The 22,083-nt window shown below is 49.5% G+C and overlaps 1 protein-coding gene across 1 annotated transcript in view; it reads right to left on the reverse strand.

The window, feature by feature from the left end:
* The window catches only part of SLC8B1 (solute carrier family 8 member B1), a 37,385-nt gene that overhangs the window by 8,854 nt on the left and 6,448 nt on the right, over positions 1-22,083 (reverse strand). Inside the window, exons 3-13 of the mRNA XM_025402081.1 lie at positions 14,266-14,418; positions 14,126-14,178; positions 13,921-13,977; positions 13,672-13,778; positions 13,422-13,589; positions 12,051-12,158; positions 9,946-10,005; positions 9,529-9,659; positions 8,644-8,785; positions 3,525-3,646; positions 626-779 (exon numbers count right to left, since the gene is read on the reverse strand). Coding sequence (XP_025257866.1) covers positions 626-779; positions 3,525-3,646; positions 8,644-8,785; positions 9,529-9,659; positions 9,946-10,005; positions 12,051-12,158; positions 13,422-13,589; positions 13,672-13,778; positions 13,921-13,977; positions 14,126-14,178; positions 14,266-14,418 — 1,255 coding nt within the window. The remainder of the gene's footprint in view (positions 1-625; positions 780-3,524; positions 3,647-8,643; positions 8,786-9,528; positions 9,660-9,945; positions 10,006-12,050; positions 12,159-13,421; positions 13,590-13,671; positions 13,779-13,920; positions 13,978-14,125; positions 14,179-14,265; positions 14,419-22,083) is intronic.

A 22,083-nucleotide genomic window follows, 5' to 3' on the forward strand; every position in this document is an offset into this window, starting at 1 on the left:
AGCAACGAGCCAAGATCACACCATTGCACTCCAGCCTGGGCAACAGAGCAAGACTCCATCTCAAAAAAAAAGAACAAAAAAACAAAAAAAACCACAGTTACCAATTTTTCAAAGTCTCATCTGCTGCTAACATGCACAGCACCTCCACATGAATTAGAAGAAGGTGCTCAAAAAGGTGAGTGGAGGAGGGGCTAGATTTCAGCTCCTTCATCCTCTTGTCTGGATGCTCTAGAGCAGTGCATAAACTGGCCAACCGTAACTGGCTGCTACAGCTAGGCAAGGGTGTATGTATGTAAGTGTGAATGCCCGCGTGTCACACACCCGTGTACACATCAAGCATCGCTGGCTGCAATGGGATCCACGTCCTGCCTGAACTCTGGGAGCCACCGAGCATCCCCGCATCAGAGGGTGGGGAAGCGGCAGGAGCCTCTATAGAGTTTCTTGGTCCAACTGCAGTCAGGACCATCTCACCCCGATGCTGGCCACTTCACAGTGACAGGGGACACAGGTGCAGAGGGCAGACACCCTGGACACCCCTGCCCGGATGCGACTCTGGCTGGGGGAGGAAAGAGCTAAGATGTGGCCGCACTGATCCCCCACTCAATCCCACCCAGCCCTGAGTCACCTCCAATGCTGTTCCCCCAGGCCAGCAGCGTGAGCCCCAGCACGGTGTTGCTCAGCCGGAAGACCACGCCCAGGGACCGCAAGATGTTCACCACCTCTGTGGCGGCTGCGTTGATCCACAGAGCGCTGGTCAGAAAGCCCAGGAAAGCAAAGAGCTGCAGAGGGAATGGTTTGCTATGGGACCAAGGCCAGCCCCAACAGGGACACAGCCTCAGTTCCTCACCTGTGAAATGGGATAACAGTATCTACCTCATAAGCTTATTATGAGTATAGAACACGTTACTATAAGCATTGGTGCCTGCACATAGTTAGTGCTCAATAAAACGTTGAGTTCAATATTATTTTATTTTTTCCTTAACAAACTCCCTTTCAGGCCACGCATGGTGGCTCACGCCTGTAATCGCAGCACTATGGGAGGCCGAGGCGGGCAGATCACCTGAGATGAGGAGTTCAAGACCAACCTGGCCAACAAGGTGAAACCTTGTCTCTACTAAAAATACAAAAATTGGTCGGGCTGGTGTCACACACCTGTAATGCCAGCTACTCGAGAAGCTGAGGTGGGAGAATCGCTTGAAGCCAGGAGGCAGAAGTTGCAATGAGCCTAGATCGTGCCAGTGTACTCCAGCCTGGGCGACTGAGTGAGACTCTGTCTCAAAAAAAAACAAAACAAAAAACAAAACAAAACCAAAAAATCCTCCCTTTCATATACTAAAAAATATATATTATTTTGTCTGGAAAGGGTTCCCTATCACTTTCATCAGATTTCCAGTCTATGAACCAAACACCACCCCTCATCCCCAAAAGTATCCGTGTACTCCTAAGCAGTCACTCCCCAGCCCCACCCCACCAGCCCAGCGCGACCACCACTCTGCTCTCTCTGTCTCGGAATGTGCCTCATGGACATTTCACAACAATGGAATCCCACAGTGTGTGATCCTCTGCTTCAGTCTTCTCTCACTCAGCATCATGTTTCAAGGGTCATCCATGTTGTGGCACACATCGGTACTTGAAAAAATAGTGAAAGACAATTTTCCCTAAGTAGTAAAAAGCAACTTCCCTAAATGATCCATTTGCTGAAAATTCAACACCCTTCGGGTGGTACATTCACTGAGAGTTTCCAAAAGTAAAAACTAAAATTTAAAAAATTCACTAAGGGCCGGGTGCGGTGGCTCAAGCCTGTAATCCCAGCACTTTGGGAGGCCGAGACGGGTGGATCACGAGGTCAGGAGATCGAGACCATCCTGGCTAACATGGTGAAACCCCATCTCTACTAAAAAATACAAAAAACTAGCCGGGCGAGGTGGCGGGCGTCTGTGGTCCCAGCTACTTGGGAGGCTGAGGCAGGAGAATGGCGTGAACCCGGGAGGCGGAGCTTGCAGTGAGCTGAGATCCGGCCACTGCACTCCAGCCTGGGCGACAGAGCGAGACTCCGTCTCAAAAAAAAAAAAAAAAAAAAAAAAAATCACTAAGTACTAAAAAATGAAAATTCTAAGTAAACTTTTTTTTTTTAGGATGATGTCTCACTCTGTTGTCCAGGCTGGAATGCAGCGGCGCGATCTCGGCACACTGCAACCTCCACCTCCTGGGTTCAAGCGATTCTCCTGCCTCAGCCACCCAAGTAGCTGGGATTACAGGTGCCCACAACCATGTGCGGCTAATTTTTCTATTTTTAGTAGAGACAGGGTTTCAACATGTTGGCCAGACTGGTCTAGAACTCCTGATCTCAGGTGATCCACCCGTCTCGGCCTCCCAAAGTGTTGGGATTACAGGTATGAGCCACCAAGCTCAGCCAAAATAAAAATATTAAGTAAACATTTTTTTTTTTTTTGAAACGGAGTCTCACTCTGTCACCCAGGCTGAAGTGCCATGATGCGATCTCAGCTCACTGCAACCTCTGCCTCCTGGGTTCAAGTGATTCTCCTGCCTCAGCCTCCCAAGTAGCTGAGATTACAGGTGCCTGCCACCACATCCAGCTAATTTAATATTAAGTAAACTTTTAAGGAAAAAGTCTCTGGACAAACTCCCTAAATATTCCCTAGAGTGCATAGACTAGGGAAAATGGAAAAAGACACCCACAAAGGCCATACCATACTATCCCTGGAATGTCTTTGGAAACCCAAGGCTAGGCGCAGTGGCTCACGCCTGTAATCCTAGCACTTTGGGAAGTTGAGGCAGAAGGATTGCTTGAGGCCAGGAGTTTGAGAGTAGTCTGGGCAACATAGTGAGACCTCATCTTTACAAAAAACATACAAAAATTAGCTGGGTGTGGTGGCTCGCGCCTGTAGTCCCATCTACTCGGGAGGCTGAGGTGGGAGGATGGCTTCAGGCCCAGGAGGTCGAGGCTGCAGTGAGCAATGATTGCACCACTGAACTCCAGCTTAGACAGCAGAGGGAGACCCTGTCTCGAAAAAAAGGAAATCACATATTGTAGGATTCTATTTATATAAAATGTCCGTGATAGGCAAACCCACAGAGACAGAGAGTGGAGTCGTGGTTGCCAGAGGCTATGTGGGGGGTGGGGAAACGGGGAGTGACTCATGGGCATGAGGTCTCTTTTTAGGGTGATGAAATTCTCTAAAATTGACTGTGATGATTACACAACTCTGTAACTATAATAAAAAACATTAAATTGTATACTTTAAATGGGTAAATTGCATGGTATGTGAATTACATCTCAACAAAATTAAGCTATTACCAAAAAAAAAAACAAAAAACAAAAAACAAAAAAACAACCCTGCGCAGAAACAAAAACTCTCAAAAGCAGCTTTAAAGTTCAGTTACCTGTCTTTGTGTGACTCCTGATCAAACTGGTCAAAGTGCCTCAGAGATGCAGACAGGACATCTGCATGGGAGACCTCAGTATCCCTCTCCCCCCATCTCGGAGAGCCCGGGCTTCTTACCCAGTGAAGCCTGGGGGGCTGGCTGTCAGATGTGGCAAAAAAGGTCACTGAAGCCAAGGCTGTGCCTGCGATCACCACCACAACCCAGACAGGAACGAGGCCGCCTATCTCATAGACACCATCTGCAAAGGGACAGAAAGGGACCTCGTACCTTCCCAGCTGCCTCAACACCCACTTACAACAGACTGTTTGGATGTCAGGTGGATGCTTGCTATCTGCCCAGCCCTGTCCTAGACACTTCAAGGGGACGGAAAAATTAAAAATGCAGCCCCTGCCCTCAAGTTAGTCACATTTGAAAGACAATAGAGACACACAAAAATGACTCTCTCCAGCCTGTTGCTGTGGAACTAGGATAGGAATGGCTAGAACCACTAACACGATCACCCTCTTCCACCTCCGTGGCAGACATCACTAATCAAGCACAATACTTCCATGCAACTGCATTTCCAGGCAGCCCCCTCCAGCCAGGCATTACCAGTGGATGGCATTGCTCCATGAGATGAACCTGACGGTCAAACCCAGCCTCCCCACTAAGAGGTACCCAAGTAAGTCCACTCTATCATCCAATCCATTAACAAATATGAAGGTTCCAGAGGCTTCATATTAAACACCAAAGGGAGATACCCTAAGGTGAGGAGAACACTCTAGAATTCCCCACACATCACCCTTTTCACCACTAGGAGTCGGTACTGGTCTTAAAGACAATGAATGGTTCAAATGCTCATCTACCTGCATCCAGACCCTTCGTTTGTTCTTTTTTTAGTCTAGCTAAAAATGTCAGTGGGCTTAAGAATTACGTGAGGAGGCCAGGCGCAGTGACTTATGCCTATAATCCCAGCACTTTGGGAGGCCACAGCGTGCAGATCGCTTGAGCCCAGGAGTTCAAGACCAGCCTGGGCAACATGGTGCGACCCCACCTCTACAACAAATACAAAAATTAGACCAGGCGTGGTGGCTCACACCTGCAATCCCAGCCCTTGGGGAAGCTGAGACGGGCGGATCACCTGAGGTCTGGAGTTCGAGACCAGCCTGGCCAAGGTGGCAAAACCCCGTCTCTACTAAAAATACAAAAATTAGCCGGGGGTGGTGGCACACACCTGCAGTCCCAGTTACTCAGGAGGCTAAGGCAGGAGAATCACTTGAACCCAGGAGGTGGAGGATGCAATGAGCCAAGATCGTGCCACTGCACTCCAGCTTGGGCAACAGAGCAAGACTCCATCTCAAAATTAGCTGGGTGTGGTGGTGGGCACTTCTGGTCCCAGCTACTTGGGAGGCTAAAGTGGAAGGATCACTTGAGTCCTGAGAGGTGGCAGTTGCAGGGAACCTAAATTGCACCACTGTATTCCAGCCTGGGCAACAGAGTGAGATCTTGTCTCAAAAAAAAAAAAAAAAAATTATGCGAGTGGGCAAAATACACAAAATTGTGTACACAATCCGTTATGAGTGATTGTCAAGGGGGATTTTTTTTTTTTTTTTTTTTTTTTGAGATAGGGTCTCGTTCTGTCAACCAAGCTGGAGTGCACTGGCACAATCACAGCTCACTGCAGCCTCAAACTCCTGGGCTCAAGCCATCCTCCCACCTCAGCTTCCTGAGTAGTTGGGACTGCAGGTGTGTGCCACTGTACCCAGCTCCTGAGATAATTTTGCCAGCATGGGATTTTTACCTCAGTGCTGGCTTTGGATCCAGACGCCTGGGTTGGAAGCCCTTTCCATGTATTTGCCACTCCTGTGCTAGAGAAATTTTAGGAGGTGGCTGGGGCGTGAAGACACTGAGGATCTGAGCTGAGTGTTAAGCAGAGAGGGGTACAAGGACTCTGTGAGAAGAGGGGAGTTGGGTAAAATGGAATCAAGCAGACGTGCACCAGGAATAGCACAGAAAAGGCTGTAGGAGGCAGCTGGCTCAGAGTCTCAGAGGCCTTGGCCGGGTGTGGTGGCTCACGCCTATAATCCCAGCACTTTGGGAAGCTGAGTCCGGCGGATCGCCAAAGGTCAGGAGTTCAAGACCAGCCTGGCCAACATAGTGAAACCTCATCTCTACTAAAAATACAAAAATTAGCCAGGGGTGGTGGCACCTGCCTGTAATCCCAGCTACTTAGGAGACTGAGGCAGGAGAATCGTTTGAACCTGGGAAATGGAGGGTACAGTGGACCGAGATCGCACCACTGCGCAATGAGAGCCATGGATTTTTCCCAAGAGGTACTGGGGAGCCATGGAGGTCTTTGAGTGGAGGAGTGACCACAACATATGAAAAGCAGCACTTTACAAAGATGGCTCTTGGGAAGGCCTAGAGACGGGGAAGTTGGAGGCTGCTGCTGGGGAGGCTCACCTTGAGTCACAGCACCCCCTCGGGCTGGGAGCCAGTCCAGGGGTTTCCTCCAGACAGTGCTCAGCCCAGATGGGGTCAAGAGTGCTTTAGCCAGAACTAGTCTTTTCCCAGGATGCACCTGCTACCACTAGATGGTGTTAAGGCCATGTGGTCAAGATACTATATGCTGCAGAACCATCTCTCAGGAAAGGGATTCCTTCTTCAGTTCTATCATTGTATCAAGGAGAAACTTTCCATTTGGTGCTAATAGGACTTGAACATCTCACACACCTGCTATTCTCCCTAGTACAGGCTTCCAGCTTATGTCTTGAATCAGGAGGACCGAGTAAGGCGGTTTACTTTTTTTTTTTTTCTTTTTTGAGACAGAATCTCGCTCTGTCACCCAGGCTGGAGTGCAGTGGTACAGTCTCGGCTCACTGCAGCCTCTGCCTCCTGGGTTCAAGTGATTGTCCTGTCTCAACTTCCCAAGTAGCTGGGATTACAGATGCCCATCACCATGCCTGGCTAGTTTTTGTATTTTTAATAGAGACAGGGTTTCGTCATGTTGGCCAGGCTGGTCTTGAACTCCTGACCTCGAGTGATCCTCCTGCCTCAGCCTACCAAAGTGCTGAGATTATGGGCGTGAGCCACCATGCCCTGCCGGTGGTTTACATTTATTGTGTTTATTTTTGCAGTTACCTTAAATTTATTGGAAATGATGCAATTCTACTACAGTTTCCTATTGATGCAGGTGACAGTTTCCTTTTCAATAAATTTGCCTTTAAAAAAAAAAAAAGTCTGAAGCTGGGTGCAATAGTGCGTGCCTTAGTCCCAGCTACTCAATGGAGCCCAGAAGTTCAGGACCAGCCTGGACAACCTAACGAGCTGATTTAAGAAAAATATAAAATGTGGCCAAGCGCAGTGGCTCACGCCTATAATCCCAGCACTTTGGGAGGCCGAGGTGGCTGGATCACCTGAGGTCAAGAGTTCAAGACCAGCCTGGCCAACATGGTGAAACCCCATCTCTACTAAAAATACAAAAATCAGCTGGGCATGGTGGCAGGTGCTTGTAGTCCCAACTACTCAGAAGGCTGAGGCAGGAGGATTGCTTACCCCAGAGGTGGTGGTTGCAGTGAGCCGAGATTGTGCCACTGCACTCCAGCCTGGGTGACAGAGTGAGATTCTGTCTCAAGAAAAACAAAGAAAAATATCAAATGTAATAGTACAGAGTAAGAGAAAAATTGGGAAGACGGTCTGTGAATGACTGATGTGTGGAAATCACTCTTTTAAGAAGCCACAACACATACAAAAATTAGTCAAGCGTGGTGGCAGGTGCCTGTAATCCCAGCTACTCGGGAGGCTGAGGCAGGGGAATTGCTTGAGCCCTGGAGGTGGAGGTTAGAGTGCACTGAGATCGCGCCACTGTACTCGCGCCTGGGTGACAGTCAGACTCCATTTCAAAATAAAATAAAATAAAATAAAATAAAAATAAATAAATAAATAAATAAAGATGCCACATCGCTTGTGAAAGCAAGTCCCTGGATTTGCCCTGGCCTGAAAGGCAAGGCTTCCCCGCTCCGTAGAGAATGGATGAAGAATGGAGGACTGTGATGAACCAGACGGCCCTAGGGGGTGGCCCTTTTCGGCTCTGAGTCACTATCAATCACCTCTCCTCCTATCTCCTTCCCTCTATGCCTGCATCCTCCCACAAACCAGGGGAGAAATTCACGGGGAATGTGGCAAGGAGGCTGTTTCATCCCGATGGAGTTTCATCCTGGCTCTGTTATAGCGCACAACACCACGCCCAGCCAGGCATTTGCACCAGAGTGCTACTCCCACCTCCAGGCAATGCCCCTGGGCTGAGGGGGAGGAGCCTAGATGATAGGAAACAGACAGCATGAGATACTAAAGTTAGACAACAGGAAGAAACCTGGGTAGCAGGAGTTAGAAGACGACAGACAAGCCTGAGCATTTCCTCGGCCAGAGCAGGGCAAGAAAGAAAAGGACATTCTGGGGCAGATGGGAAAATTCAAATGCCAGTGGGGAGCAGCCAGGTCACACAAATGAGGGAACACAAACGAGGGAAGGAAGCTCAGCCCGGAGCACCCAACAGGCAATGGAGGGGACTGTGATGATTCAGGCCGCAGGCACCCCACAGGGGGTGCCCCTTCTCTGCTCCAGCCAGTTTTGCCTTCAGGAATGTGGCCCAGATCTTGAGAAGCCAAAATCCAGATTTTAATGTAAAATCCCCCAATTTTTAAATGCAGGCAAACAAGCCAGAGGACTGGATTTGGCCCTGGGGTCACCTGTTTTGCAGCCTCCATCTGGGGCCAGCAAGATTGGATCAACGGACTGCAGGCGGTCCCCTGGGTGAACTTCCAGGCTGGTGTCCCTTATGGCACAAGCACATAGTAAGCGCCTGCTGTATATCCAGGTTTCTGCCTCTAGCCCAAACCTCCCCCATGTGGTTGAGAAGAAAACTCCACCGTGCATGGTGGCTCATGTCTGTAATCCCAGCATTTCGGAAGGCCAAGATGGACGGATCACTTGAGGTCAGGAATTTAAGACCAGCCTGGCCATCGTGGTGAAATCCCGTCTCTATGAAAAATACAAAAATTAGCCGGGCATGGTAGTGCACGCCTGTAATTCCAGTTGCCCGGGAGGATGAGACAGGATGATCACTTGAACCCGAGAGGCGGAAGAAGGCTGCAATGAGCTGAGATCGTGCCACTGTACTCCAGCCTGGGTGGAAGAAAACTCCAGAACGTGGGAAGGAGGTGGAAGGTGGGTTGGCCCGGGGTAGGGGATACTCACAGGTCCCCGACTGCAGGGTCAGGACCACAACCAGGGGGCTGATAACCAGATGCAGACAGTTGAGGGGCCGTTTCCAGTTCCGGTCATCCTTGTCCGGGTCCACGACAGGGACTGTGAGAAGCAGCAGGAACTCCACAGGCAGCTGTCAAGGGGGCAAAGGTGGGAGGGTGTCGGCAGGGAAGCCTGAATCCCAGATGCCACAGACGGACTTCAGTGACTCAAGAGCTCGGCTGTTTGTTGCTGAAGCACAGACTGTGTGCGGGTCCCAGGCTAAGCGCCCGGTTGCCTCTAGCTACTGGGACAAATGACCACAAACAGAGCGACTGTCAATAGCACAAATGTATTCTTGGACAGTTCTGGAGGGCAGAAGTCCTGAAGTCAAGTTGTTAGCAGAGCTGTTCCTTCTGGAAGCTCTAGGGGAGAATGAGGGTCCTTCCAGCTTCCAGGGGCTGCCTGCCTTCCTGGCCCCACATCATTCCACCCTGTGCTCCTGTCGCCACTTCTCAGTCTCTGACTCTGACCCTCCTGCCTCCCTCTTTCCCTGTGCCAACCCCTGTGATGACACTGGGCCCACTGGATATAAGCCAGGCTCATCTCAAGATCTTTAATCACATCTGCAAAGGCCTTTCTGCCATAAAGGTAACATATTCCCGGGTTTCAGAGGTTAGGATATGGATGTCTTTGGGGGCCACTAGAGAGCAGAGCCCCAGGTCAAGTCATCAGCCAAGCTCCATGCCTCAGTTTCCCATCAAATCCTAAGTCATGTATTCTGAGAGGGTCTCAGTGGACCCCATGCCCTCCCCCTCATAGAGCTGGAGAGGGTAGCGTGACCACTGTCTTGCCGCTCTCACAAGGCTGTGAGCCTGGCTCCAGGACCCCTCCTACCTTGAAGACCTTGAGGGCTTTCCAGTATGCTGACTTCCTTCTCCACTTCATGTAATCCAGGGGATTGAGGGCCCGGGCCAGGATCTGAGCCGTGGTCTCCTGGTAGAAGAACAGCGGCCGGTATTCGTCACCTGTGTGCAGGGGGCCGGGTGGTGAGGTGTGCCTGCAGCTGACTTGGTCTCCAGGAAACCTTCCCCGCTCCATCCCACCAGTCCTCCCAGCCCTAGGGGAGGAGGCAAAGCCCAGCACCTAGCAGAGGGCAGACAACCCTGGCCCTTGGCTCATTTGAGCTGCAGTGAGAGGTGGGGCCAATTTGGAGCCTCATTCCTGGAGCCCAGGTCTTGGAGGGACCCATCTGTCCACCCCCAGCCTTTCCCTGTTACCCCCACCCCAGCTGGGCACAGGGCATGGACTCACCGTAGTCATAGCTGTTGCTATTAGAAGATACCCGGTCCTCCTCGGAGTCTGAGAGGATCTCTGCAGGAGAGAGGCCCAGCTACATACAGAACCCAGACCGTTCTCAAGGGAGCACACTGGGACAGAGCAGGTTTAGGGGTGCAAGTGTTCAGGCCATCTTATTTACTTAGTTATTTGGGACAGGATCTTCGTCTGTCACCCAGGCTGGAGTGCAGTGGCATGATCATGGCTCACTGCAGCCTCGACCTCCTGGGCTCACTCTATCCTCCCACCTCAGCCTCCTGGGTAGCTGAGACTATGCCCAGCTAATTAAAAAAAATTTTTTTAGAGATGGAGTCTTGCTATGTTGGCCAGGCTGGTCTCAAACTCCTGGCCTCAGCAGTCTACCCGCCTCAGCCTCCTAAAGTGATGGCATCACAAGCATGCACCACTGCGCCCAGCCATGTCCAGGCCCTCTTTATTTTGGATTTCTAGCAGTCTGCATGCGTGCTCAGGAATTCTTACACAGTGAAAAAGTCTAACTCATCAAACATGGCCAAATGTAAGCATGCAGCTATAATGCTAAAATTAATAGGGGCATTCAAAAACACAACTCAAACATTTATTGACTTCAGTGCTGTCCTTTTCAGAATCTGCAACCTATACTATTTTTCTCTTCTCAGGAGGCCTGTGGATGCTGAGAGGCCTGGGACCTGTAAGGAGGGCCCTGAAAGGAAAATGGCCCACCTCGAGTGAGAAGTCAGTCAGCTCTAGCCCTGATTCTGCCTCTGAGTACGTTGCATGTGTGTTATGTATCTGTGTCCATGTATTTGTTTGTGCGTGTGTGCATGTATTTGTATATGTGTGTTGTATAGGTGCGTGGATTTGTGTATGTGTACTATGTGCTGTGTATTTCTGTGTGCATGCATGTGTGTTGTGTATGTGTGTATGAATTTGTGTATATGTTGTGTATTTGTATGCATTTATGTTTGTGTGTGTGTTGTGTATGTGCATGCATGTATTTGTGTTGCATATGTGTGTATGCATGTATCTGTGTTGCATATGTGTGTGCTGTGTATACACATTTGTATATGTGTGTGTTGTGTGTATGCACGTATTTTTGTGTGTTGGAAGCGTTATGTGGACACAAATATGTGTGTCCACATATTTGTATATGTGTGTGCACGTATCTGTGTGTAGAATGTGTGCTCATATATTTGTGTGTGTTGTATGTGCATGAGAGTTTGTATGTGTTGTGTATCTGTGTATGTGTGTGCATGTATTCATATAGTGTTGTGTGTACATTTGTGTGTATACATGTTGTGTATGTGTGCATGTATTTGTGCATTGCATGTGTGTGCGCATCTATTCGTATGTGTGTTGTGTGTGTGCATGTATTTGTATATGTGTATGTGTATGGGTTTGTATCTTTATATGTGTGTGTGTATATTGTGTGTGTGGGTTGTATATGTGTGTGCATGTATTTGTATATGTGTGTGTTGTATATGTACACATATTTGTGTGTGTGTATTGTATATGTGTGTGCATGTATTTGTGTATGTGTGTGTTGTGTATGTGTGCATGTATTTGTCTGTATATGTTGGGTGTATGTGTGTGCATGTATATGTGTGCACATATATGTGAGTCGTGTATTTGTGTATGTGTGTGCATGTATGTGTGCATGTATTTATATATGGGTGTGAGTTGTGTATGTGTGCTGGGTGCATGTGTGTGTGCGTGTATTTGTGTATATGACTATGTTTGAATATTACTGATTTCTTTGTATTTATTTTTTATTTCTCAGTGTCCCTGTCACGGCAGCGTTTGGGTTTTACCCTGAAAGTGGTGGGAAACATCAGAGCAGGGAGCAGTGGCAATTCTTAGAGAGATGGCCCTGGCAACTGCATAGAGGAGGAAGGAGTGCACTTGAGCCAGCAGGCGATGAGGAGGCTCATGGGCACTAGTGGAAGCATGGAGGCGGGACCTCAGCAGAATGAGTAGAAAAAGCATGAAGAGGAGATGAGCTTGGTGGAGACAATGGCCTCAAGAGACCCACGGTAGCAGTGAAGGGCACAGAGGCTCCCAGTCCCCACAGGTCCTCTCTGGAGTCCGATGCAGACTCTTACCTGGAGTAACTGGCATGGAGTAGACCAGGGATCCTCTCCGTTGCCATCGGTAGATCCAGGTGCAGAGAATCACAGTGACCACATAGAACACATACAAGCCCAGGTAACCTGCAGACAGGGTGGTGCAGGCCGTCACCAAGTGGTGTCCTGGCTGCAGGCCCAGAGAACAAAGGCTGGCAGTTCTATCTATCACTGGTGCATTTTAGCGGTGGCCATCTGTGTTAGCCCGGCCTGGTACCGGTGGGTAAATGGTCTTTTCTTTGAGCTCCCCACTCCTTCCTCTCACCTTCCAGGACCATCTCCCTTCCTGTCTCCCTTGCAATTGAGGAGGTAACGCCAGGCACACAGAGTGACCTCCAGGACCCCATTCAAGCGCTAAGGGTAGGTGTCCCACTCTGTGCCCCGGAAGGAGGCAGCCCTGCAGCTCTGGCTACAACTAGGTTCAGCCAATGGGAGGCCAGACAGGAAATCAGAAGCAGCGGGAGAGAGTTTGGAGTGGTTCTTCCTACTCCCTCCCTGCTGCGTGTCTCTGGCAGGGCCTGTAACCCTCTTCAGTATAGCTCCAGGCCTCCAGCCCTCCAGCTCTCACTGGGCCCCACCACCCCATTCCCTGCCCTTCTGCCACGGGGGATAGGTGTGGTCACAGCTCCCACTGTTGCTGGCCCCTGGGTATCTCGCAATTCAGTGTCCCTTGTTTTTCGTTATCCTTCTGCACAAATTGTCCCTCCATTCATACCCCTTGAGCCATCTGAATGGAACATGTATGCTGCCATGATCCAGGTGGCCCCAGTTAGCATCCCACCTGTACTGCTTGTTAAAATTGGAAATTATGAAAAAAAATTTTTTTTGACACAGAGTCTTGCTTTGTTGCCCAGGCTGGAGTGCCGTGGCGCAATCGTGGGTCACTGCAGTCTCGAACTCCTAGGCTCAAGGGATCCTCCTGCCCTAGCTTCCAAAGTAGCTGGGGCCACAGGAACGCACCACCACCATGCCCAGCTAAGTTTTTTCTTTTCTGTAGAGATGTAGTCTCACTATGTTGCCCAGGCTGGTCTCAAACTCCTGAACCAAAGTGATCTTCCTGCCTCAGACTCTCAAATTGCTGGGATGATAGGAGTGAGCCATCACGCCTGGCCAAAAAATTGTGAAACTTTTGAATACTTCCTCCTCAGCCCCTAGCTCTGCCGGGCCTCTTTGGTTATGTGACCCACATGTTCCCATTTTTGCTCAAGCCAGCTTGAGGAGGGTTTCTGTCACTTGTAATCAAATCAAGCCCCCCACTGACCACCCCTCACATCTCTCTGTCCCAGGCACCTCCTAAACCTCCTGCCCATCAGCCCTGGGATCTCCCTCCTGAGCCCCACAGCTGCTCACCCAGAGCCCATGCCATCGTGACCCTGCCACGGAAGAGCATGATGAAGGTCAGGAACACAGCCACCATGTAGAAAATGATGTCCCTGAAGAAGGGCCTGGAGGCAGCCATGAAGGGGTGTAGGATGGTGATGCCTCCGGCCACCACCGTGGTAACCAGCACGCCAGCGCCTGGGGAGAGGAGGCCAGAGCTCAGTCACCCTGCACCCTCTCCTGCTGCTTCCCCCGCCCCCCCGACCGGGGCTGCTCTCACCAAACAGTGCCCCAAGGGCCAGGCCGGCTGTGTGCGGGTCGGAGAAGGCCACCAGGGCACTGAAGATGTCAGGTGCACCATTCCCAAATGCCAGGAAGGTGACGCCATGTGGGGAGCATGTCAAGGCAGGCCAGGATCGCAGCTGCAGCCCACCCAGGCCTTCCCTGGGCCATGAGCCACAACCCTATCCCCCGGCCTCCCCACAACTGCCCTCCCTCCAGGGTGCAGGACACTGGACAAAAAGATACTGCCACGTTGTGGGAGAGCTTGAGCGTGGTGGAAATGGCCGACAAGTTGGGGCAGAAACTACAGAGAAAAAGCAGACAGGAAACATTTCCATAATGACTGGCCCTGGACCCCTATCCTTCCCCCAAACCCAGGGTGAGCGGATGTCAGCCTCCTGGGACCCCTCCTCCCATTGATAAGCCAGACCGGGGCCCAGAGCCAAACTCACAACTTGGCCGCGGTGACTCCCAGAATCAGAAACAGGTAGAGCAGCCAGGAAACCTGGGTGGGGAGCCAGCAGGGAGGAGAGAGTCAAGTCCAGCTGGGGACACCAGCCCCTCTCACCAGTCCCCCGGGGCAGGGCCTCACGTAGAGGGTGACAGCCAGAGGGAGGAGGTTGGGAGGGAAGTGGCAGAAGATGCCTTCCAGGTAGTCCAGGTAGCCCCCATCACTGTGGCAGTCGGGGTTGGTCCGGATGAAGTCACAGCGGTCAGAGACATTCAGGCCACACACCTTGCGACACTGCAGGAAGACAGGGAGGGGGACATCGGGGCAGAGACTTCCCTGAGGACTGGACTAGGCCCATCTAAACAGCTAAACATAACATCCCTTCAGCCTGGTCTCCAAGGCCACCATACCCTCTGGGTGCCAACTATGTATGCACTTTTAATTTAAAAAATAAACGTCTGCTTGAAATTGACACAAGTAATTCATGAATACATATATATATATTTTTTAAATACATAAAGATTTCTAAATTCCGCTTTCTTATCCCTGCCCTCCGTAATCCCCCCTCTCCAGTGGTCCCACCATAATTAGTTTGAAGCACATCCTTACAGACATTTCTCAGATCAATTACATTTGTATATATACCTTATTATACACTTTGTTTTAACAGAAATGGATCCATCCCAAATCTCTTGTTTCTATAATTTGCTTGTACCATTACATATATATAGATAATATTAATATACCTTAATACACATAATAAAATTCGAAACATACTATAGTGATTTCTATATGTGAAGCATAGTGCTAAGAGCTTAAAATGTATCTCAATTAATCTGTACAATAATTCTATGATGACTGTGGGCAGTGGCTCATGCCTATAATCCCAGCACTTTGGGAGGTTGAGGTGGGAGGATTGCTTGAGCCCAGGATTTCAAGACCAGCCTGGGCAACATAGCAAGACCCCATCTCTGCAAAAAAATAAATAAATAAATAAAAAATTAGCTAGGCATGGTAATGTGCACTTGTAGTCCCAGCTACTCAGGAGACTGAGGTGGGAGGATCACCTGAGCCCGGGAGGTTGAGGCTGCAGTACCGTATTTAGCCTGGGGAATAGAGTGAGATCTTGTATCAAAAAAAAAAATGTATCTCAATTACTCTGCACAACAATCTGTGAGGAAGGAACTATTATCATGCCCATTAAACAGAAAAGGAGACTGAGACAATGTCCGTGTGCACTCAGTGGGAGGGTCAGGGTTGGAACCCAGGCAGTTTGAGGCTCAGAGCCCATTGTTCTCCCCTGCCTCCCGGCAGAGTCTTTCACTGCAGCAGAGTATTTTGTACCATGGATGATACATCACTGAGGTAAACATTTCCCTTCTGGGCATTTGGGGATGCCTAATTTTTCAATATAGCCTATGAACTTCCTCACACATGATTCTCTGAGCACATGTGAGAAAAATGTTGTCAGAGAGGATCTGAGAAGTAAAAGTGCTGAGTCAGAGGGTATCCTGATCTGGGTTCCTCCAGAAGCTGACTCAGAGACAAAGATTGAGAGGGACATAGTATGTTTGGGAGAGCTAAGGAACACAAACATAGAGAAAGGGAAGTGGGCCCGGGTGCGGTGCTGATGCCTATAACTGCAGCATTTTCGGAGGCCAAGGCTGCAGGATCACTTGACCTCAGGAGTTCGAGAGCAGCCATGGCAAAACCCCATCTCCACAAGAAATACAAAAAAATTAGCTGGGCTTGGTGGCATACACCTGTAGTCCCAACTACTCAGGAGAAGGAGGTAGGAGGAGCACCTGAGCCTGGAAGGTCGAGGTTGCAGAGAGCTATGATTGTGCCACTGCACTCCAGCCTGGGTGACAGAGTGAGACCCTGTCTCAAAATAAAAAAAATAAAAGAAATAGAAGAAAAGAAGTGGTACAGAGAAGGGATAGCTGCCAATGAAGGCTGAGTTGAGCCAGTTACCACCACCATGAGCTTAAACAGGAGGCAAGGGAGCTGGGGTATTCATACACCAACTCCCATCAGCCACTGGGTGAGGACTGCTAGATGGAGGTTTTAGTTCCCCAGCACCTCTAGCCTACTATGCTTATAAGTGGTTCTAGAACAATAAACTGGCAACTGGAAGTCAACAAAAGCCCAACAAAATAGTACAGTCCAAAAGAAATGGTCAAGACCCTGACAGGGGATCTTGAACATTGCTGGATTTTGCCAAAATGCCCTGGCCAAGCTCTACCTATATACACTCCCACCAGGAATGGGAAAAGCAATTCTCATAAGCCTGCACCAACACTGGCTATGAGCAGCCTTATTCAGATCAATGTGATAGGAATGTCATTGTTAAACTACAAGTCTGGCCAGGTGTGGTGGCTCATGCCTGTAATCCCAGCATGTTGGGAGGCCGAGGTAGGTGGATCACTTGAGGTCAGGAATTCATGACCAGCCTGGTCAACATGGGGAAACTCCGTCTCTACTAAAAATACAAAATTTAGCTGGGCATGGTGACATGCACCTGTAGTCCCAGCTACTCTGGAGGCTGAGGCAGGAGAATCACTTGAACCTAGGAGACGGAGGTTGCAGTGAGCCAAGATCATACCACGGCACTCCAGCCTGGGTGACAAAGTGAGACTCCATCTCAAAAAAAAAACAACAACAACAAAAGTTAAGACAGTAAATTTTAGGTTGTGTGTATTTCATTATAATTTTTTAAACGCTTTGTCAAACCACAGTTCCACCTCCTCCACAAGCCCTCTCTGAACTCCCACCAACACCAGACTGGAAGTGAGATTTCTTAACTCTGAGCCTCTGGCCTTCTCACCAATTTTTGCTAAGAGCTCTGCCCACCATACAGTATCCCTTGAGCAGAGACTGAACCCCCCCAGCTCTGCCCCAACCCCTCAATCTTTCTACAGTGCCCCGTCCTCAGAAAGCACACGCCAGTGGGGAAGACAAAATCCGTGGCCCGGTAAACTGGCTCACACCTGTAATCCCAACACTTTGGGAGGCTGAGGTAGGAGGATCGCTTAAGCCCAGGAGTTTGAGACCAACTTGGGTAACACAGTAAGACCCCATTGCTACAAAAAAATTTAAAAATGAGCCAGGGATGGTGGCACACGCCTGTGGTCCCAGCTACTTCGGAGGCTGAGGTGAGAGGATTGCTTGAGTCTGGGAGGTTGAGGCTGCAGTGAGCTATGATGGCACCACTGCTCTCCGGCCTGAGTGACAGAGCAAGACCCATCTCAAAACAAAAAAAAACTTTTTTGAGATCAGGACAACCTGAGCTTAATACCTACTCAGCCACTCAGATCTTTTTTTATTTTTTGAGACAGAGTCTCGCTCTGTCGCCCAGGCTAGAGTGCGATGGCACAATCTTGGCTCACTGCAACCTCTGCCTCTCAGGTTCAATTGATTCTCCTGCCTCAGCCTCCCGAGTAGCTGGGACTACAGGTGCCCACCAACACGCCCGGCTAATTTTTGTATTTTTAGTAGAAATGGGGTTTCACCACGTTGGCCAGGCTGGTCTCGAACTTCTAACCTCAAGTGATCTACCCGCCTTGGCCTCCCAGAGTGCTGGGATTACAGGTATGAGCCACCATGCCCAGCCCCTTTTTCTCCTTTGAGACAGAGTCTCCCTCTGTAACCTAGGCTGGAGTGCAGTAGTGCAATCTTGGCTCACTGCAACCTCCACCTAATGGGTTCAAGTGATTCTCCTGCCTCACCCACCTGAGTACCTGGGACTACATGCAAGCAACATCACACCTGGCTAATTTTTGCATTTTGGGTAAGGATGGGGTTTCACTATGTTGGCCAGGCTGGTCTTGAACTCGTGACCTCAAGTGATCCACCTAACTCAGCCTCCCAAAGTACTGGGATTACAGGTGTGAGCCTCCGCGCCCAACCAGCTCCACCGTCTGTAGCAATTCCCTTCCTCTCTTTGAGCTTCAGTCTCATTTGTAAAATGGGACTAATTATACCAACCCCATTGATAAAGGAATCAAATGAGATTACAGATGTTCAAATTTGCCCTCCTCAGAGACTGTCCATGTAAAGTAGCTATTACCTCATCTGCACTATTAACACCCAGTTTTCTGCACTCACAGAAGTTATCACAATCTTTATTTTGTTCATTTCCTAGTTTACTGATTTTTATTATTTTAGAGACAGGGTGCTTTGTCATTCAGGCTGGAGTGCAGTGGGGCAATCATGCATGGCTCACTTCAGCCTCGAACTCCTGGGCGCATGTGATCCTCCTGCCTTTGCCTCCCAAGTAGCTGGGACTATAGACATACACCACCACACCCAGTTAATTTTTTTTTTTAATATTTTTTGTAGAGATGGAGGTGTCGCTACGTTGCCTAGGCTGGTCTCGAACTCCTGGCCTCAAGCCATCCTCCCACCTCAGCCTCCCAATGTGCTGGGATTATAGGCATGAACCACCAAACCTGGCCTGAATTTTTTTTGTCTGCATTCTTGTATTTGCCCTGAGACTGGCGCATAGTAGGGGCTTAATACATTTGAGTTAATGGCTGCTTGAATGACTAAGTGATTTCGTGTAGTCTTTCCAACACTCCTGTGAGGCAAATGGAATGACTCCCCTTTAACACATGGGTAAGCCAAGGGTCAGCAAACGTCGGCCCCTGGACCACATCCAGCCCGCCATCTGCTTATGCACAGCCTGCAAGCCAAGAATGATTCTTACGTTTTTAAATGGTTGGGAGACATTAAGTCAAAAGAGGAATTTTCCATGACATGTAAAATTATATAAAATCCAAATTTCCATGTCCATAAATATTTACTGGGGCACAGCCACACCCATTCATTGACGTACAATCTGTGGCTGCCTGGGCACTGCGAGAGCACTGAGTAGTTGTAGAAACCATGCGGCCCACAAAGCTGAAAGTATTTACTGTCTAGTTCCTGTGTTTTTCTTTTCTCTTTCTCTCTCCTTCCTTTCCTTCCTTTTTCTCTTTTTTTCTCTCTCTCTCTTTCTTTCTTTGACGGAGTCTTGCTCTGTTGCCCAGGCTGAAGTACAGCGGTCAGATCTCAGCTCACTGCAACCTCTGCCTCCTGGGTTCAAATGATTATCCTGCCTCAGCCTCTGGAGGAGCTGGGATCACAGATATGTGCCACCACGCCTGACTAATTTTTTTATTTTTAGAAGAGATGAGGTTTCACCATGTTGGCCAGGCTACTCTCAAACTCCTGGCCTCAAGTGATCCACCAGCCTCAGCCTTCCAAAGTGCTGGGATTATAGGTGTGTTCACTGTGCCCGGTCTCTTTTTTTTCTCTCTCTTTTTTTTTTTTTTTTTTCCAGACAAAGTCTCACCGTTGTCCAGGCTGGAGTGCAGAAGCATGATTATAGCTCCCTGCAGCCTCAAACTCTTGGGCTTAAGGAATTCCCCTGACTTCAACCTCCTAAGTGGCTGGAGCTACAAATGTGAGCCCACACTCAGCCCTACTATCTGGCTCTTTACAGAAAAAGTCTGTGCCCCAGGCCGGAGTGACAGTGTGCACATCCCAACCCAGGCTTGGGAATCTCCATCAACTATTCCCACCAAAAAATGCAGAAGCAAGTCTCAAGTTCCTGTCCTGAGATTCCCTTATCCCATCTCCAGCTCCCACCCAAAAGCAAAAGTCAGCTGGGCTCCTTCCATACTGCTGGGGGGAGGGTTTCAGTCTTGCCCTAAGCCTGGGCTTATGGCTTTGCTGGGGCCCAGGAATTTCCCAGGGAGATAAAGTCACCCAAGGGTTTTCTGATAAAGAGGGTCCTGCCCAGCACAAGGAGGGAGGACAGTAGATGGGGGCCAGGGAAGCAGGCGGGCTGCCATTTCCTCCTCTGGGAAGAACAATAATAATCATATTGGGAGGCAGTACAGCTCCCCCTACGGAGCCTCCTCTCTCATGAAACTGCCTGGTTGAAATTCTAATTTGCATCCTTCGAGGTGAGTGATCTTGGGCAAGTAAATTAAGCTCAGTTTTCTCCTCTGAACAATGGGGGCAAAAACACCCACATGCCTAGATAAGAACGGGATAAGGACATGGAGGCCAGGCATAGTGGCTCACATCTGTAATCCCAGTGCTTGAGGCCATGAGTTTGAGACCAGCCTGGCCAACATGGTGAAACTTCATCTCCACTAAAAATATAAAAATTAGCCAGGCGTGGTGGCGTGCGCCTGTGTTCCCAGCTACTCAGGAGGCTGAGGCTAGAGAATCACCTGAACCCAGGAGGAGGAGGTTGCAGTGAGCCGAGATCACACCACTGCACTCCAGGCTGGGCAACAGAGTGAGACTCTGTCTCAAAAAAAAGAAAAAAAAAAAAAATAGGCTGGGCACGGTGGGTCACACATGTAATCCCAGCACTTTGGAAGGCGAAGGCAGGTGGATCACCTGAGGTCAGGAGTTTGAGACCAGCCTGATCAACATGGTAAAACCCTGTCTCTACTAAAAATACAAAAAGTTAGCCGGGCATTGTGGTGGGCGCCTGTAATCGCAGCTACTTGGGAAGTGGAGGCAGGAGAATCGCTTGAACCTGGGAGGTGGAGGTTGCAGTGAGCTGAGATTGCACCATTGCACTCCAGCCTGGGCAACAAGAGCGAAACTATGTCTCCAAAAAAAAAAAAAAAAAGGTTGCATTATCATCATCTAAGTCTAAGTTTTAATTATTTATTTATTTATTTATTTTTGAGACAGGTTCTGTCTATGTCACCCAGGTTGGAGTGCAGTGGCGTGATCACAGCTCACTCCGGCCTCAACCACCCAGGCTCAAGCAGTCTCCTACCTCAGCCTCCTGAGTAGCTGGCACCACAGGTGTGCATCACGCAAGGCTAATTTTTAAATTTTTTGTTGAGAAGGGGTCTCACCATGTTGGCCAGGCTAGTCTCAAGCTCCTGGGTTCAAGTGATCTTCCCGCCTTGGCCTTCCAACATGCTGGTGTTACAGGGATGGACCACCAAGCCTGCCCAAAAATTTTTATCTCTCTTTTTTTTTTTTTTTTTTTGAGACGGAGTCTCGCTCTGTCGCCCAGGCTGGGGTGCAGTGGCCGGATCTCAGCTCACTGCAAGCTCCGCCTCCCGGGTTTACACCATTCTCCTGCCTCAGCCTCCCGAGTAGCTGGGATTACAGGCACCCACCACCTCGCCCGGCTAGTTTTTTGTATTTTTTAGTAGAGACGGGGTTTCACGGTGTTAGCCAGGATGGTCTCGATCTCCTGACCTCGTGATCTGCCCGTCTCGGCCTCCCAAAGTGCTGGGATTACAGGCTTGAGCCACCGTGCCCGGCCATTTTTATCTCTTAAACAATGCTTGAATTCATCCCTTCCTTCCATCTCCACCACCACGAAGAACAATTGCAGAGGTTGTCATTCAGTCTCCTATCCCCAATCTTACCAGAGGGGCTCTTTCTAAAGTGCTCCCTCCTCCAGCTGCTGAAGAGCCCTCCTTTGCCTGTTTTTGGTCCCTGTGTTCTGCCCTTGTCAGTCTCCAGTAAAGCTCATCTGGTCAGCTGTCAGGTCCTGGAATGCCCAGACCCTCCTGGCATTGGTCCAGCTTTTGTACATGCTGTTCCTTCTGCCTGGTGCCACGACTCCTTTTGCTCTAGTTAATCCACGTTCACCATCCAATTCTTGGTTCCCAGGATACTTCTTGCAGGAAGCCCTCCCTGACTATTCCCAGCCTAGCTGGCCCTCCCAGTTACTTTTTTTTTTTTTTTCCTTTTTTGAGATGGAGTCTTACTCCATCACCCAGGCAGGAGGGCAGTGGTGTGATCTCAGCTCACTGCAACCTCTACCTCACGGGTTCAAGAGATTCTCCTACCTCAGCCTCCCGAGTAGCTGGGATTACAGGTACCTACCACCATGCCCAGGTAATTTTTGTATTTTAGTAGAGATGGCTTTGCTATTTTGGCCAGGCTGGTCTCGAACTCCTGGCCTGAAGTGATCCACGTGCCTCGGCC

This window comes from Theropithecus gelada, chromosome 11 (genome assembly GCF_003255815.1).
Source record: "Theropithecus gelada isolate Dixy chromosome 11, Tgel_1.0, whole genome shotgun sequence".
Classification (NCBI taxonomy): domain Eukaryota; kingdom Metazoa; phylum Chordata; class Mammalia; order Primates; family Cercopithecidae; genus Theropithecus; species Theropithecus gelada.